The sequence below is a fragment of the Elgaria multicarinata genome, chromosome 20 (assembly GCF_023053635.1).
Source record: "Elgaria multicarinata webbii isolate HBS135686 ecotype San Diego chromosome 20, rElgMul1.1.pri, whole genome shotgun sequence".
In the NCBI taxonomy this organism is placed as follows: Eukaryota; Metazoa; Chordata; class Lepidosauria; order Squamata; family Anguidae; genus Elgaria; species Elgaria multicarinata.
In genome coordinates, this window is record NC_086190.1 from 4,271,249 (window position 1) to 4,284,415 (window position 13,167).

Genomic DNA, 13,167 nt, shown 5'->3' on the forward strand with positions numbered 1-13,167 from the left:
TGTTTCTCCTCATCCAGCCCATTGCCGCCTCCAAGCATTCATTCAGAGGAGACGCACTGTCCTTAGCTGACACTGTTGTCGAAGGCATAGAGAAACATATTTGGGTGTCATCAGCATACTGATAGCACCCCGCCCCATGCCTCCAGATGACCTCTCCCAGCGGTTTCATGCAGATGTTAAACAGTATTGGGGATAGGATGGCACCTTGTGGTACGCCATACAACAACTCCTTTTTTGAGGAGCAACTATCCCCAAGCATCACCATCTGGAATCTACCTGAGAGGTAGGACTGGAACCACTGAAGCACAGGTGCCCCCGATTCCCAAACCCCTCAGGCGTTCCAGAGGGATACCCTGGTCGATGGTATTGAAAGCCGCACAATAACCTGTTAAAATGCAGTAAAAAAAAAGGTTCAGCTATTGTGTGGTAAAGAAATAAAATTAAATAAAAATAAATAAAAAGAGAACAGTTTTAAACTCAGAACCTACAATAAAATGTGTGTGTATATGTACGTGACTGTGTGTGATATCATTGGCTCTGGAGGCAATTATTTCACCTAATCCCATATATTCCATTCTCCTAAAGGAGATATTCACAAGCACACTGCATGGGATGAGGATCATGGCCATTCAATCTGCCAAAATAGATAAATATTTTATTTATTAATTAAAACATTTGTATCCTGCTCTATATCACTGAGATCTCAGGGCGGCGTACAGATAAAATCAATTCAACAGCAGGAAACAATAAATAGTGTACACTGCTAAAAAAAAAGCATATTAAACCATTAATCAAGGTAAAACCAGTAGATAATTTAAAAGCAATTGAAACAATTAAAACTAGCTTTAGGCAAATTTAGCCCTCAAAGGCTTTGATTACAAAGCCACGGTTTAACTTGGCACCGAAATAAAACCAGCGCCAGTCGGCCTCCAAGGGGAGGACTTTCAGCAACCGGGGAGCCACCACCGAGAAAGCCCCGTCCCGTGTCCCACCATAATGTATGTCTCGTGTGGGTGGGACGCTGAGGAGGGCTTTGCCAACAGATCTCAAGTCTGGGGTAGGCAGATATAAGGAGAGGCGCTCCCTCAAGTACCGAGGTCCCAGGCCGTTTAGGGCTTTAAACATCATTACCAACACCTTGAATTCCCACCGGAAGCATATAGGCATCCGCTCCAATTCCTTTAAGATTGGGGTTTTATGGTGTCTTTGTGATGCTCCCTCCATTAGCACTTATTTATTTATTTATTACATTTCTATACCGCCCAATAGCTGGAGCTTCTCTTTCTGCAGCTTCACCCTCAATTCATTTTCCTTTCGTTTTGTGCCTTTAGAGAGCAAAGCTTCCGGGCACCAACGCTTGAAGTGTTGCCTGTAAGCTGCTCAGGCAACCTTTTTTATTTAGTTAGTTTTTTAGGGTGTTTTTTTCTTTTTGCAGAACAGTGGGCTAAAAGGAAAAAAAGCTTTAAAGGAATAAATTTTAAAAAGCGCTCGTGCGTTCCAAGTTACATAATGTACACACAGAAAGGGAGAGAGTATAATGGATCTAACGCACACGCACGTGTGTATACAGTAGGCACATACTGTAAGCGTGGAGGCGGGGGGGGCTGTTTCATTTGGATCCAATCCATGGGAGATGTTTGTTTGTTTGTTTCAGCAGAGGGGTGGAGTCCAAACGAACAAACAAACAACAAACTGGGCATGCAGAGTTATATAACCTACATATAGAGATGGAAAATATGGCTTAACATCTAAGTGTGTGTGTGTGTGTGTGTGTGTGTGTGTGTGTGTGTGTGTGTGTTAAAAGCACACACACACACACACACACCCCTACATATAGAGATGAAAATTATAACTGTGTGTGTGTGTGTAATATATATATATATATATATATATATATATACACACACACACACACAAAACAACACACACACACACACACACACACATAACCTACATATAGGGGTGGAAATTATAACATGTATAAAATCTCTGTGTGTATATATTTATATAATACATATGTAAAACATCACACACGCACGCACAAAACCTACATAGGGATGGAAATCATAACGTATATAACTTCTCCGTCTGTGTGTGTGTATTCAACATCTTTATCTATCCGTCTACGAAGCCGAACATGCTATGATCACGATCTACCTAGACGCGCTGTGATACACCAGCTAAACAAGCCGGCAGGACGGAGCCCTTCCGGCAAGCCTACCCTGCCGAATTGGAAGAAGGCTGGCTGTTATTTTAACAACGCATTCGTTTGGTATGTTTTAATCCGTTTTATGTATTTTATAACATTTTTGTATTTTGTGTTGCCCCCCCCCATCCAGAGGGAGAGTTGGGTACGAAAGAAATCTATTATTACTTTTGTATTTTATGTTGTGTGTCCCCTCTCGATCCAGAGGGAGAAGTTGGGTAAGGAACAAATCTTTTATTATTTTTGTATTTTGTGTTGCCCCCCCCCCCCTCGATCCAGAGGGCGAGGTGGGTGAGAGATGATGATGGTGGTGGTGGCGGCGGCGGCGTATACGTGGTGCCGCTCGGCCGCCTCTGGGGCGAAGCCGGCCGGCCGGCCGGTGGCGCGCCTTTACGCGGCTGCGCCTCGCTCGCCATCTGCGCCTCTCTTGGTTGCACGCAGCCGGCGAGGGGAGGGCGGGCGGAGAGGGGGGCTCGTCCCGGCCGCCGCCGCCGCGCAGCACACCCCCGACACACCTCCCGGGCGGCCGAGCCAATGGGCGGCGGAGCTGCGCGCCACACACCCGCGGGGGCGCAACTTAACCCCTTTGGCGCGCGCGGCCCGGCGGAGACTTGGGGCTTCGCGCGCGCCGAGCTCCGGAGAGGCCGCCCGGAGGAGAGCAGCCCCGACGCCAGGGAGGGAGGGACGCAGCCGGCCGGGCCGCGGCCGCGGAGCAGGAGGAGGCGGAGAGACGGCGCGGCGGCCCCGCCATGGACTCCGGCGGCAAGGTGAGCGCCTCGGCCGCGTGCAGCCTCCCCCGGAGCGCCGCCTCTGGCCTCCGCGGCTCCCTCGTGTGGCGCCGCCGGGAAGGCCTCGCGCCCGGCTCCTGCCTTTCCAGGGGCCGGCCGGCACGGGGGGTGGGAGGGGTGGGGTGGGGGTGGGGGTGTCGTCCCCCCCCCGCTCCCCACCCCACCCCGGTCTTTGTTTCTCCCCGTCGCCTCTCCGTCCAACATGGCTCCACCAGCGTTGTATGTGGGGCAACCCATAATACTCTCCAGGGAGGCAAGGGCGTCTGGGGAAGTCGTGAAGTTTCCGCCGATTCGCCCCCCCCCCCCAAAAAACCCCAACCTAACCCTAAAACCTTCATGGGGAAAATCAATAGATGTCAGTTTTAATAAAAAAGCTCCCCGGAGCAGATCAATCCCATTGATTTCTGACGGATCGATAACTTAATTGGGTCCCGTCCCCCCAACAACAAAACTAATTCTAAAACCCTTATAGGGGAAATCCGTAGACGTCGTTTTCGCTTAGAAGTCTATCGGTGCCATTGATTTCTGTTGGATCGATAACTTAATTGCGTCCCCCCAACTCCCCTCCCCTAAAAAACAACAACAACCCTAATTCTAAAACCCTTATGGGGTAAATCTGTAGATGTCATTTTTCGCTTAGAAGACTTATCAGGAGCGGATCGGTGACATTGATTTCTGTTGGATCGATAACTTAATTGCTGCAGCCGTTCACTTCCAGGCGACCCTCCCCCCCCCCCCCCAAATTAGGATCAATGGGGCACGGTGTGGTTGGGGTGCTGCAAACTGAATTCTCCACGTGGGAAATCAACGGGAGTCTGCTTTTGCTTGCCTTAAAAGTAGAAAGGGGGGGGAATGGTTACTTGGGGGGGGAGTTATTGATTATCTATGGATTGCAAAAGTGTACGTCCCGCCAGAGAAAGACGTATTCGGCCTAAAGTGGAAGCAGCGGATCAATTAGGTCGTAGAGTCGGTTTCAGTTCAAAAGCCTCCTGTTTGAATTGGGGATGTAGATCAGAGTGAAGAGGGCGATAAGGAAATTAATTTACAGAGGCAACGTGCCGTTTGAAGGGTGCAAAACAGCGAAAGATTTTGCGACGCCTTTAGGATGAACACTTGGACGGTGAATTTCCATTTCTGCATTTCCACACCTGCATCCTGAAATCACCCCCCCCCCCGCCCATACACACACACACACACACACACAGAGCTTAAGTGACTAGTGTGCATAAAACCCAAAATTCAGATCCGGTTTGTAAAGCAGAATGGAATTTTTCCAGCCTCCAGTTGGTGGCGCGTGTGCGTGTGCGTCATTAGTTGGTTGTTGCCTTAAGGGGGGGGGGGTACGGCCTCCCCAGGAAAATAGCTGGCTCCAATCTTTGCTTCGGTTTTGGTGTGTTATGTTTTCCTCGGGGGACACCACAATCCTACTCCAAAGTCAGACCCGTTAGGTGAAGTAGGCTTCCTCCCAAGAAAGCCGGCAGAAGATTGCAGGCTTGGAAATGTTATGTTGGCATGCAAAACACGTGAGCGTCGCGTTGGACACGCTCACGGGTATCTCATTCTTATGATTTTTTTTTTCTGTAAGAAAAAATCCCTCTCTGACAACCGGCTGAAAAGAGTCTGGAAAAGTTGTGTTTCAGATACCAGCAGTCTCGATCCGGCATTCCTGTCTTAAATACGTTATCTGGTGTGTGGGCCATTATTCATTGCGTGTGTGTATGAGCAAAGAAAGATATGTCTGTTAATGTATGTTCCTGGAACATCCTGCCATAAAAACGGCGTGCCCTTTGGCCGCTGCAAATATTGCTAAACCAACTTACTCCGGAGTAATCTTGAGAGCCTTGAATGCTGTGATTCGCTGGAAGACTGTATAAAGTTTGCAGACCCTTAGCTGGCTGGGGTGGGGCGGGGGAGGGTGACTTTTATTATTACTCTGATTCAGATGTTGGAGTCCGTGGCGCCTGTGTCCATTTATTTTTAAAGGGCGTTTTTGTTTTTAATTTAAAACGTTTGCATCCCGTCCTCCCTCCAAGGCCGTTGGTGTGTGGGTTTACGTGGGGGTCATTCCATTAGACTGCTCCAACCACCGTGCAAGATGAGTTAGGCAGAGTGAAACTAGCAGGCCCAAAGGTACCCGGGGAATGTGAGATAGAGGTTAGAGTTCCGCATTAGCACTGGAGAAGCCGGGGTTCCTATCCCCAGTTGGCGAACTGCGCCGTCAGGCTGATCACGGTCTCTCAGTTTGATCTACCTCAAAGGGCTGTTGTGAAGATAAAATAGTGAAGGGCACATTAAGAACATCAGAAGAGCCCTGATGCTGGATCAGACCAAGGGTCCATCTAGTCCAGCACTCTGTTCACACAGTGGCCAACCAGCCATCGGCCAGGGACCAACAAAGCAGGACACGGTGCAACAGCATCCTCCCACCCATGTTCCCCAACAACTGGTGCACACAGGCTTACTGCCTCAGATAGAATCATGGAATCATAGAATAGTAGAGTTGGAAGAGACCTCTAAGGCCATCGAGTCCAACCCCCTGCTCAATGCAGGGATCCATCTCAAAGCATCCATGACAGATGGTCGTCTAGCTGCCTCTTGAAGGCCTCTAGTGTGGGAGAGCCCACAACCTCCCTAGGTAACTGATTCCATTGTCGTACTGCTCTAACAGTCTGGAAGTTTTTCCTGATGTCCAGCTGGAATCTGGCTTCCTTTAACTTGAGCCCATTATTCCGTGTCCTGCACTCTGGGTGGATGGAGAAGAGATCCTGGCCCTCCTCTGTGTGACAACCTTTCAAGTGTTTGAACCCTTCTGCTACAGAAATTTATCCAATCCCTTTTTAAAGCCATCCAAGTTGGTGGCCATCACTACATCTTGTGGTAGTGAGTTCCATCGTTTAACTCTGCGCTGTGTGAATAATTACTTCCTTTTATCTGCCTTGAACTCCATGCTGGGATCGAAATGTCATAAATTTGAACCCAAGAGGCTAGGAAGGAAGCCGTCAAGAAGGCTGACCTACATCCTATTCACCTTCTAGACTTAGAGCTGCTTTAACAGAGACTTTGTAGAATGGGGTTAGAGCCACAGCAGGTTTTCAAAGCTGGAGAGATGAGATTTGGGCTGATTTAATCCCTTTTAAACGGCATTATTCCAGGTGCGCCAGTTGCATGCCGCAGGCAGCATCTGGAATTAATGCATCTGACTGGCTGCAGACAAACTGGGCTGACTTCGTCCTGGATCCAACTGGGCGTACAGACTGAGGCAGCCTGATCCTGGGCGCATTTGACGTGAAAGCAAATCCCACTGGCTTCAGATGGCCTTACTTCCATATGAACAGGTCTGGGGTTGCACTTTAAGGCCCAGAGGACACAGGATGGCGGTTTGCGGAAAACTGGTCCTTCGCAATCATACATAAAATGAAGTGGGCAATTTTCAGAGCCCAGGGATTGCAATGTCTCGCCAGCTAATCCTGGGAAGAAACGGCCCCAGGTTCAGAAACCAAAAATGAGACTGGGGGTTTTTTTTATGGAGGGAGGAGGAGAATTTGGCACCTGTCAACAATTTTATGACCTTTTGGGGTCCTAAAATTGACCCCTGATCCCTTGCTCTATATGGGAATGGTGTAGATCAGGAATTAAATCCTCAAGTATTGTATCCGTTGTGCGTACTTTCAGCCATACAGAGCAATCCTATGCATGTTTACCCAGACGGAAGTCGTACCATGCTTGTTTGGGCTTACTCCAAAGTAAGCGTACTGATGATTGCAGCTGTGCAAACCTGATCCTATGCCGTCAATTGTTTGAGGGGAGATTCTTGGGTTTTCTGCACTCCCCCCCCCCATTATAAAATGTCGAAATAACTAATGGCAGGAGGAGTTTTAAGCAAAAAGTTACTCGTTGTTATTATTATTATTATTATTATTATTTTATTTATTTATTCGTCACCCTTTTTCCTTTGGCTGTGCTCACCAAGAATGCGGCCTCTGAAAAATTCTGCAAAATAGGATTTGGCCTTTTGGAAGAAAAAGGTTTTGCACTTCTGATGTGTAGGGTTTTAAGTGCAAAGTAAAATCCCATAAACAGTGGTGGCTCCGATGTCTGTGGGGCTGTGAATCCGCTCCAGGTTTCAGTCAGAACCAATCAGACCTCTAAAGTTGCGAGTCAAGGTGCATCTGCATCTTGGATTGCTCCTTTACAGTTCTGACTGAAACCCGGAGCGGATTCACGGCCCCACAGGCTTCGGAGCCATCCGCCTATAGCAGTTACTTGGAAGAATGTCCCAGTGTGTCCCTCCCCAGTAAGCGGATCTCGGATTGTAGGCTTGGGCTGCAGTCTTGTGCTTGCTTACGTGGGAAGAAACCCTCCTGAATCCGCTGTCTTTGGGCACCATGTGATGCACACTTAACTCAATGGGTGTTACTTCTGAATAGATTCTACAGGATTGCACGGTTCTGAATAAATATGTATAATAGGACCCAGTTATTGGTTACTTTGGGTCAGAGCTAGACTTTGCCAGACTTGGTGTCGGCCCACATAAATCAATGACTTTAACGCCCGTGGGTCAGCTGTAAGAACGGCTGAGTCCAGATCCGGTGCTTTAAAGTTCCTCCATCATGTGTCTCTCTTGTAGGATTGCTCTCTAACACGTGGAAATAAGACGTATTTAGAGTGCAATCCTATGCCTTCTTAGCCTGGGAGTAAGCCCCATCGAACTCAATGGAACCTATTCCTGATTTTTTCCCCTTTATTTTCCCCCCATTGTGAATATCAACAAAACAGAACAGAAAATACATCATGAAAACGAAAAAGCAACCCATACATTACGTAGTTCAGAGCCCTTATGGTAGCTAAAAGACTATATTATCACATTGGAAGGACAAATCCACACCTCTCATAATGCAATGCATTGAGGACCTAATGATATTATCAGCTTTTGAAAGGGGCTTATATAGACGCAACTTGCAAGTGAATAAATATACGGATATCTGGTCTGCTTTTTTTTCTTTTTCTTTTTTAAAAAAATGAACAGTACATATGATGGGAAATGACGATAATCTTACATATTTCTGATTTGATGTGTATAGGATTGCACTGTCTGCAATCCTATATGTTGGAGTGGGAAGAAGGTAGATCTCCAGATGGTTTAGGACTGCAGCTCCCAGAAGCCCCTGCTAGCATGACCAGTGGTCAGGAACGCTGGTAATTGAAGTTCAAAACATCTAGAGATCTCTTTTCTGCCACGCTTGCCTAGAAGGGAATCCCATTGAACTGAAGATGAGAACATAAGAAGAGCCCTGCTGGATGAGACCGAGGGTCCATCTAGTCCAGCACTCTGTTCGCACAGTGGCCGACCAGGGACCACAAAGCAGGACGTGGTGTAACAGCACCCTTCCGCCCATGTTCCCCAGCAACTGGCGCACACCGGCTTACTGCCTTGGATACTGGAGATAGCACATAACCATCAGGGCTAGTAGCCACTAATAGCCTTCTCCTCCAGGAATTTATCCAACCCCTTGATCATCCCAGAGTACAGGACACGGAATAACGGGCTCAAGTGACAGGAAGCCAGATTCCATCTGGACGTCAGGAAAAACTGTACAACAATGGAACCAGTTCCCTAGGGAGGTGGTGGGGGCTCTCCCACACTAGAGGCCTTCAAGAGGCAGCTGGACAACCATCTGTCAGGGATGCTTTGAGGTGGATTCCTGCATGGAGCAGGGGGTTGGACTTGATGGCCTTATAGGCCCCTTCCAACTCTACTATTCTATGATTCTATGATAAAGCCATCCAAATTGGTGGCCATCACTACATCTTGTGGAAGTGAATTCCCTAATTTAACTTTGCGCTGTGAGGCTGGGGCATTCTGAGAGTTGTAGTCCAACACATCTGGAGCGCCCCAGGTTGAGGAAGGCTGGTACACATTCTGGCCACCAGCGAAAGAGGACATTTATGGCACATATGGCTGTGATTTATTTCTTATATAGACTTTTTGATTTGCGGAGTGCTCCTTGCATTATTTTTAATTACTGTAGTTCCCATCGTCCCCACTGTCAATGGGCCGAGGTGATGGAAGTTGTCTGAAACATCTGGGCGGTACCAAGTTGGGACGAGGAAGTCTGGAACCTGAAATTTTCCAGTGCCCTAAATCCAACAGCATATGAATTAGCATGTATGGCTTTCATTTTAATTTCCCTTCCTTCCATGAGTTTATAAACAGACCTCTGTGTTTCTGTGCCACATCTGTTTAATTGTTTCCTTTCTTACTTTAATGCATTTATATCCTGCACCTTCAAATCCCCAAATTCAGTGATATTAAAACATACAAAAATAAACAGTAAAAAACACACACCATCCATTGGCATTTTAATATATGTTTCTGGGGGGACGGGGGAGTTATTTACAACTTGAAAACTGTTGTGGTTTTCGTTCTGTTGTTTAATAATGTTATGAAACCGTTGAGTTTTGAGGGATGGATAGCTTTCCTCAGAAAAATACAACTGTGTGGTTTTTTTGGTGGGGGGAACCCCTTCACTGTGAAAAATGTTCTTAAGCGCACAGTACAATCCTATAACCAGTGGTAGCTGGTGGCTCCAGTATCCCGGGGCGGTGAATCCGTTTCAGGTTTCAGTCAGAACTGTAAAGGTGCTCTCCAAAGTGCAAACGTTTGGGAGTTTTCTTTCTTTCTTTAAAACTGTTAAATCTTTGTCTAATATATTTCTAAAATATTCAAATTCAGAAATGATTTAATGATTTAACTTACTTAATTTAATTCGGAATAATTAAATTGTTAATAATTAAATTATTTCTATATTTAAAATTCCTCTCAGTGCTTACAGTGAACTTAAAAAAATATATATTTTCATTTCATTTTATTTTATTATTGCACTTATATCCCGCCTTTTTTCCTCCAAGGAACCCAAGGCAGTGTACGTAATCCTCCTCCTCTTCTCCATTTTATCCTCACAACAACAACCCTGTGAGGTGGGTTGGGCTGAGAGTCTGTGACTGGGCCCAAAGTCATAGAATCATAGAATCATAGAATAGCAGAGTTGGAAGGGGCCTACAAGGCCATCGAGTCCAACCCCCTGCTCAATGCAGGAAGCCACCTTAAAGCATCCCTGACAGATGGTTGTCCAGCTGCCTCTTGAAGGCCTCCAGTGTGGGAGAGCCCACAACCTCCCTAGGTAGCTGATTCCATTGTCGCACTGCTCTAACAGTCAGGAAGTTTTTCCTGATGTCCAGCCGGAATCTGGCTTCCTTTAACTTGAGCCCGTTATTCCGTGTCCTGCACTCTGGGAGGATTGAGAAGAGATCCTGGCCCTCCTCTGTGTGACAACCTTTTAAGTATTTGAAGAGTGCTATCATGTCTCCCCTCAATCTTCTCTTCTCCAGGCTAAACATGCCCAGTTCTTTCAGTCTCTCTTCATAGGGCTTTGTTTCTAGACCTCTGATCATCCTGGTTGCCCTCTTCTGAACACGCTCCAGCTTGTCTGCATCCTTCTTGAATTGTGGAGCCCAGAACTGGACGCAATACTCTAGATGAGGCCTAAGTCATCGAGTAGGTTTCCATGGCTGAGTGGGGATTAGAACCCAGATCTCCCAGTGGGGATTAGAACCCAGTTCTCCCAGCTCCCAGTCCGACACTCTAGCCACTACACCACATTGGCTCTCTCATTTTAATGTTTTCCACCTTATTACTCTCTCTCCCTCTCTCTCTATATGTATATCACACACACACACACAAGCCAAATTACAAGTATAATATCGTATACTAAATATAAATACGGTATCTTTAAAAAATAAATATGAAAAATATATTTAAACACTAGATACATTTATTTAGCCACTAGGGAGTACTATTTTATTTCAGACAAGTAAACTTTGTTCTTTCCCTGAATGCCTGGAGGGTTAACTTATAAACCTATAAATATCCCTGCCATAAATATAGTGTAAACGCTAGACATATTTCTACAATAATATTGCATCCATATGATGCATGTATTTGTGTGTGTGTGTGTTTTGAATACGAGTATCTGTTAACAAATTCTCTTGAACCCAACTTTTAAAAATAAAAGCAGAAAGAAAAAATATGTACCTGACTTTCAGGTTTGATAGCGACGTAAAATTCAGAGTTAACTCCAGATTTTGGGAGGAATTTCGGCATCTTGGGTGTGTGCGCATATCTTAATGAGTACCCAGATTGAGTGTGTGTAATTTGATTTTTCTCCAAAAGTAGTTTTTGAAACTCAAATGTCAGAATTATCTGTTTTTCAATTCCTCGTCTATCTAGGAAAATACAGCCCTGTGATGTTTATAGAAATCCTTCCCCGCGACAAAACAGGGAGATGTTTAATAATAGTTTTTGCGAATGAATTGCTAGGCATTTCAAAATTGTCTCCGATATTTCAGCTTACAGAGGGGAACAACCGTTGTACTAAAATAACGTCTACGCTTGCGATTGGAATATTATTTCTGCTGCTAGCTAATGTGGATCGTTCTACACGTCGGTTTACTGGATTTCTCGAGAGCCATTTTCTCCAGAGACCAGATTGTAGATTAGAACGGAGTTGCGTCTCCTGTCCCTTTTTGGTCATCCCTTGCCAACGGGACAGAACGAACAGAAAAAGGGCAGAAATTCTTCAGCCTGAAGTCTTCCGTGTGAGGAAAAGCAACTGAGTTTGGGGGTACTTGGTTTAGAAAGAAGGCAGCTAAGGGGGGGGATACGATAGAGGAGATTTATGAAATTATGCACAGAAGGTGGATAGACCCTCCAGGTTCAAAGGCAGTGTACCTTTGAATACTAAACAGAGCTGGGCAACCACCTTTGTGCTCCACTTCTCAGCTTCCTGGAAGGATTTGGCTGACCACCGTTGGAAGCAGGATACTTGGTTGGATGGGCCCATAGGCTGGTCCAGCAGGGCTCATGTTTTTAAGAGAGAGTGACTGGACTGAGGGTTCACGGCTGAGTGAAGAATTGAACCCGAGCCTCCTTAGTCTGGTGCTCTAATGTGTCAGGCCGTCTCCCCCAGTCAGCATGGCCATTGGCTGGAGATGATGGGAATTGTCGTCTAACACATCTGGAAACCACGAGGTTGGGGAAATTGATTGACTGCATTTATACCCTGCTTTTTTTCCTCCAAGGAACCCAAGGCGGCATACATAATCCTCCTCCTCTCCATTTCTATCCTCACAACAACAACCCTGTGAGGTGGGTTGGGCTGAGAGTCTGTGACTGGCCCAGAGTCACCCAGTGAGCTCCCATGACCAAGTGGGGACTAGAACCCAGCTTTCCCGACTCCCAGTCCAACACTCTAGCCACTACGCCACACTGGCTCTCATAAATTGCTCTAACCACTACCCCATACTGCCTCTCAGCGTGTCTTAAGGACTGCCTCCTTTTAAAATTTTATGAAATGCTTTTTTCTCATCAGTTTTGTTTGCTGGCTCGTATTCTGATGGCCAGGAAGCTCCTCACCACTCTGGCCGTTGTACATGGACTACTTCTGTTAGGAGCCCTACCTCTGATGGACGTGGCTTCCGCTAAATTCAACCCCTCCCCTCCACACCCTCCCCCAAATTCGGTTGCCAGAGGAGACACACGGGGGCCCGTTTATCCAGGTCTCTGATTCCTTTGTTTTTTCAAACGGAGCTCCAAGCTCCGTTCGTGCTTTGATTCTGGCATCTGAAACCGCAAACGGTTTGTTTTGTCTCTAGCGAAGACAGAAGACGAGACCGTGCGAAGGCCCGGCCCACATCTGAGGGCAACTGAGGCGACGAATGCATGTGTGAGTCGCGTTTTCTGGGTCAAGAGTCTTCTGCCTGCTTTACATTGGACGAGAGCCTCCTTAAATCCTTTCCTCCCCGTTTTTTAATGATTGCGCGGAGACGGCCGCGCGTGATTTCACCCCGTCGTTGCGTCACCCGGGTTGCAAATCAAATGACACGGTCTCGAAATTGACCAGCCAGAGAAGAGGCGGGGTGGTGGTTGGGAGCCGAGCCGGAACGATGCCAGAGCTGACTGTGTACAGTCACTCACAAGGTGTGGATTTGGAACTGGGACGTGGGACGTGACAGCTAGGAGCACACCACTGCGCACACACGATGTGGCGAGGAAGGAAAGACCTCTCCGTCGGAACGGTGCTCAGCCGCGCTCCGTTTCCTTCTCCCATCCTAAAA

The 13,167-nt window shown here is 46.9% G+C and overlaps 1 protein-coding gene across 2 annotated transcripts in view; it reads left to right on the forward strand.

Moving 5' to 3' along the window:
* The first annotated feature begins 2,911 nt into the window (after nt 1-2,911).
* The window catches only part of LOC134411525 (solute carrier family 2, facilitated glucose transporter member 1), a 47,220-nt gene continuing 36,964 nt past the window's right edge, over nt 2,912-13,167 (forward strand). The window contains exon 1 of one of the 2 annotated variants that reach the window (XM_063145369.1): nt 2,912-2,973. In XM_063145369.1, coding sequence (XP_063001439.1) covers nt 2,956-2,973 — 18 coding nt within the window. In that variant the 5' untranslated portion in view covers nt 2,912-2,955. The remainder of the gene's footprint in view (nt 2,974-13,167) is intronic. The other variant, XM_063145368.1, reaches the window with a different exon arrangement.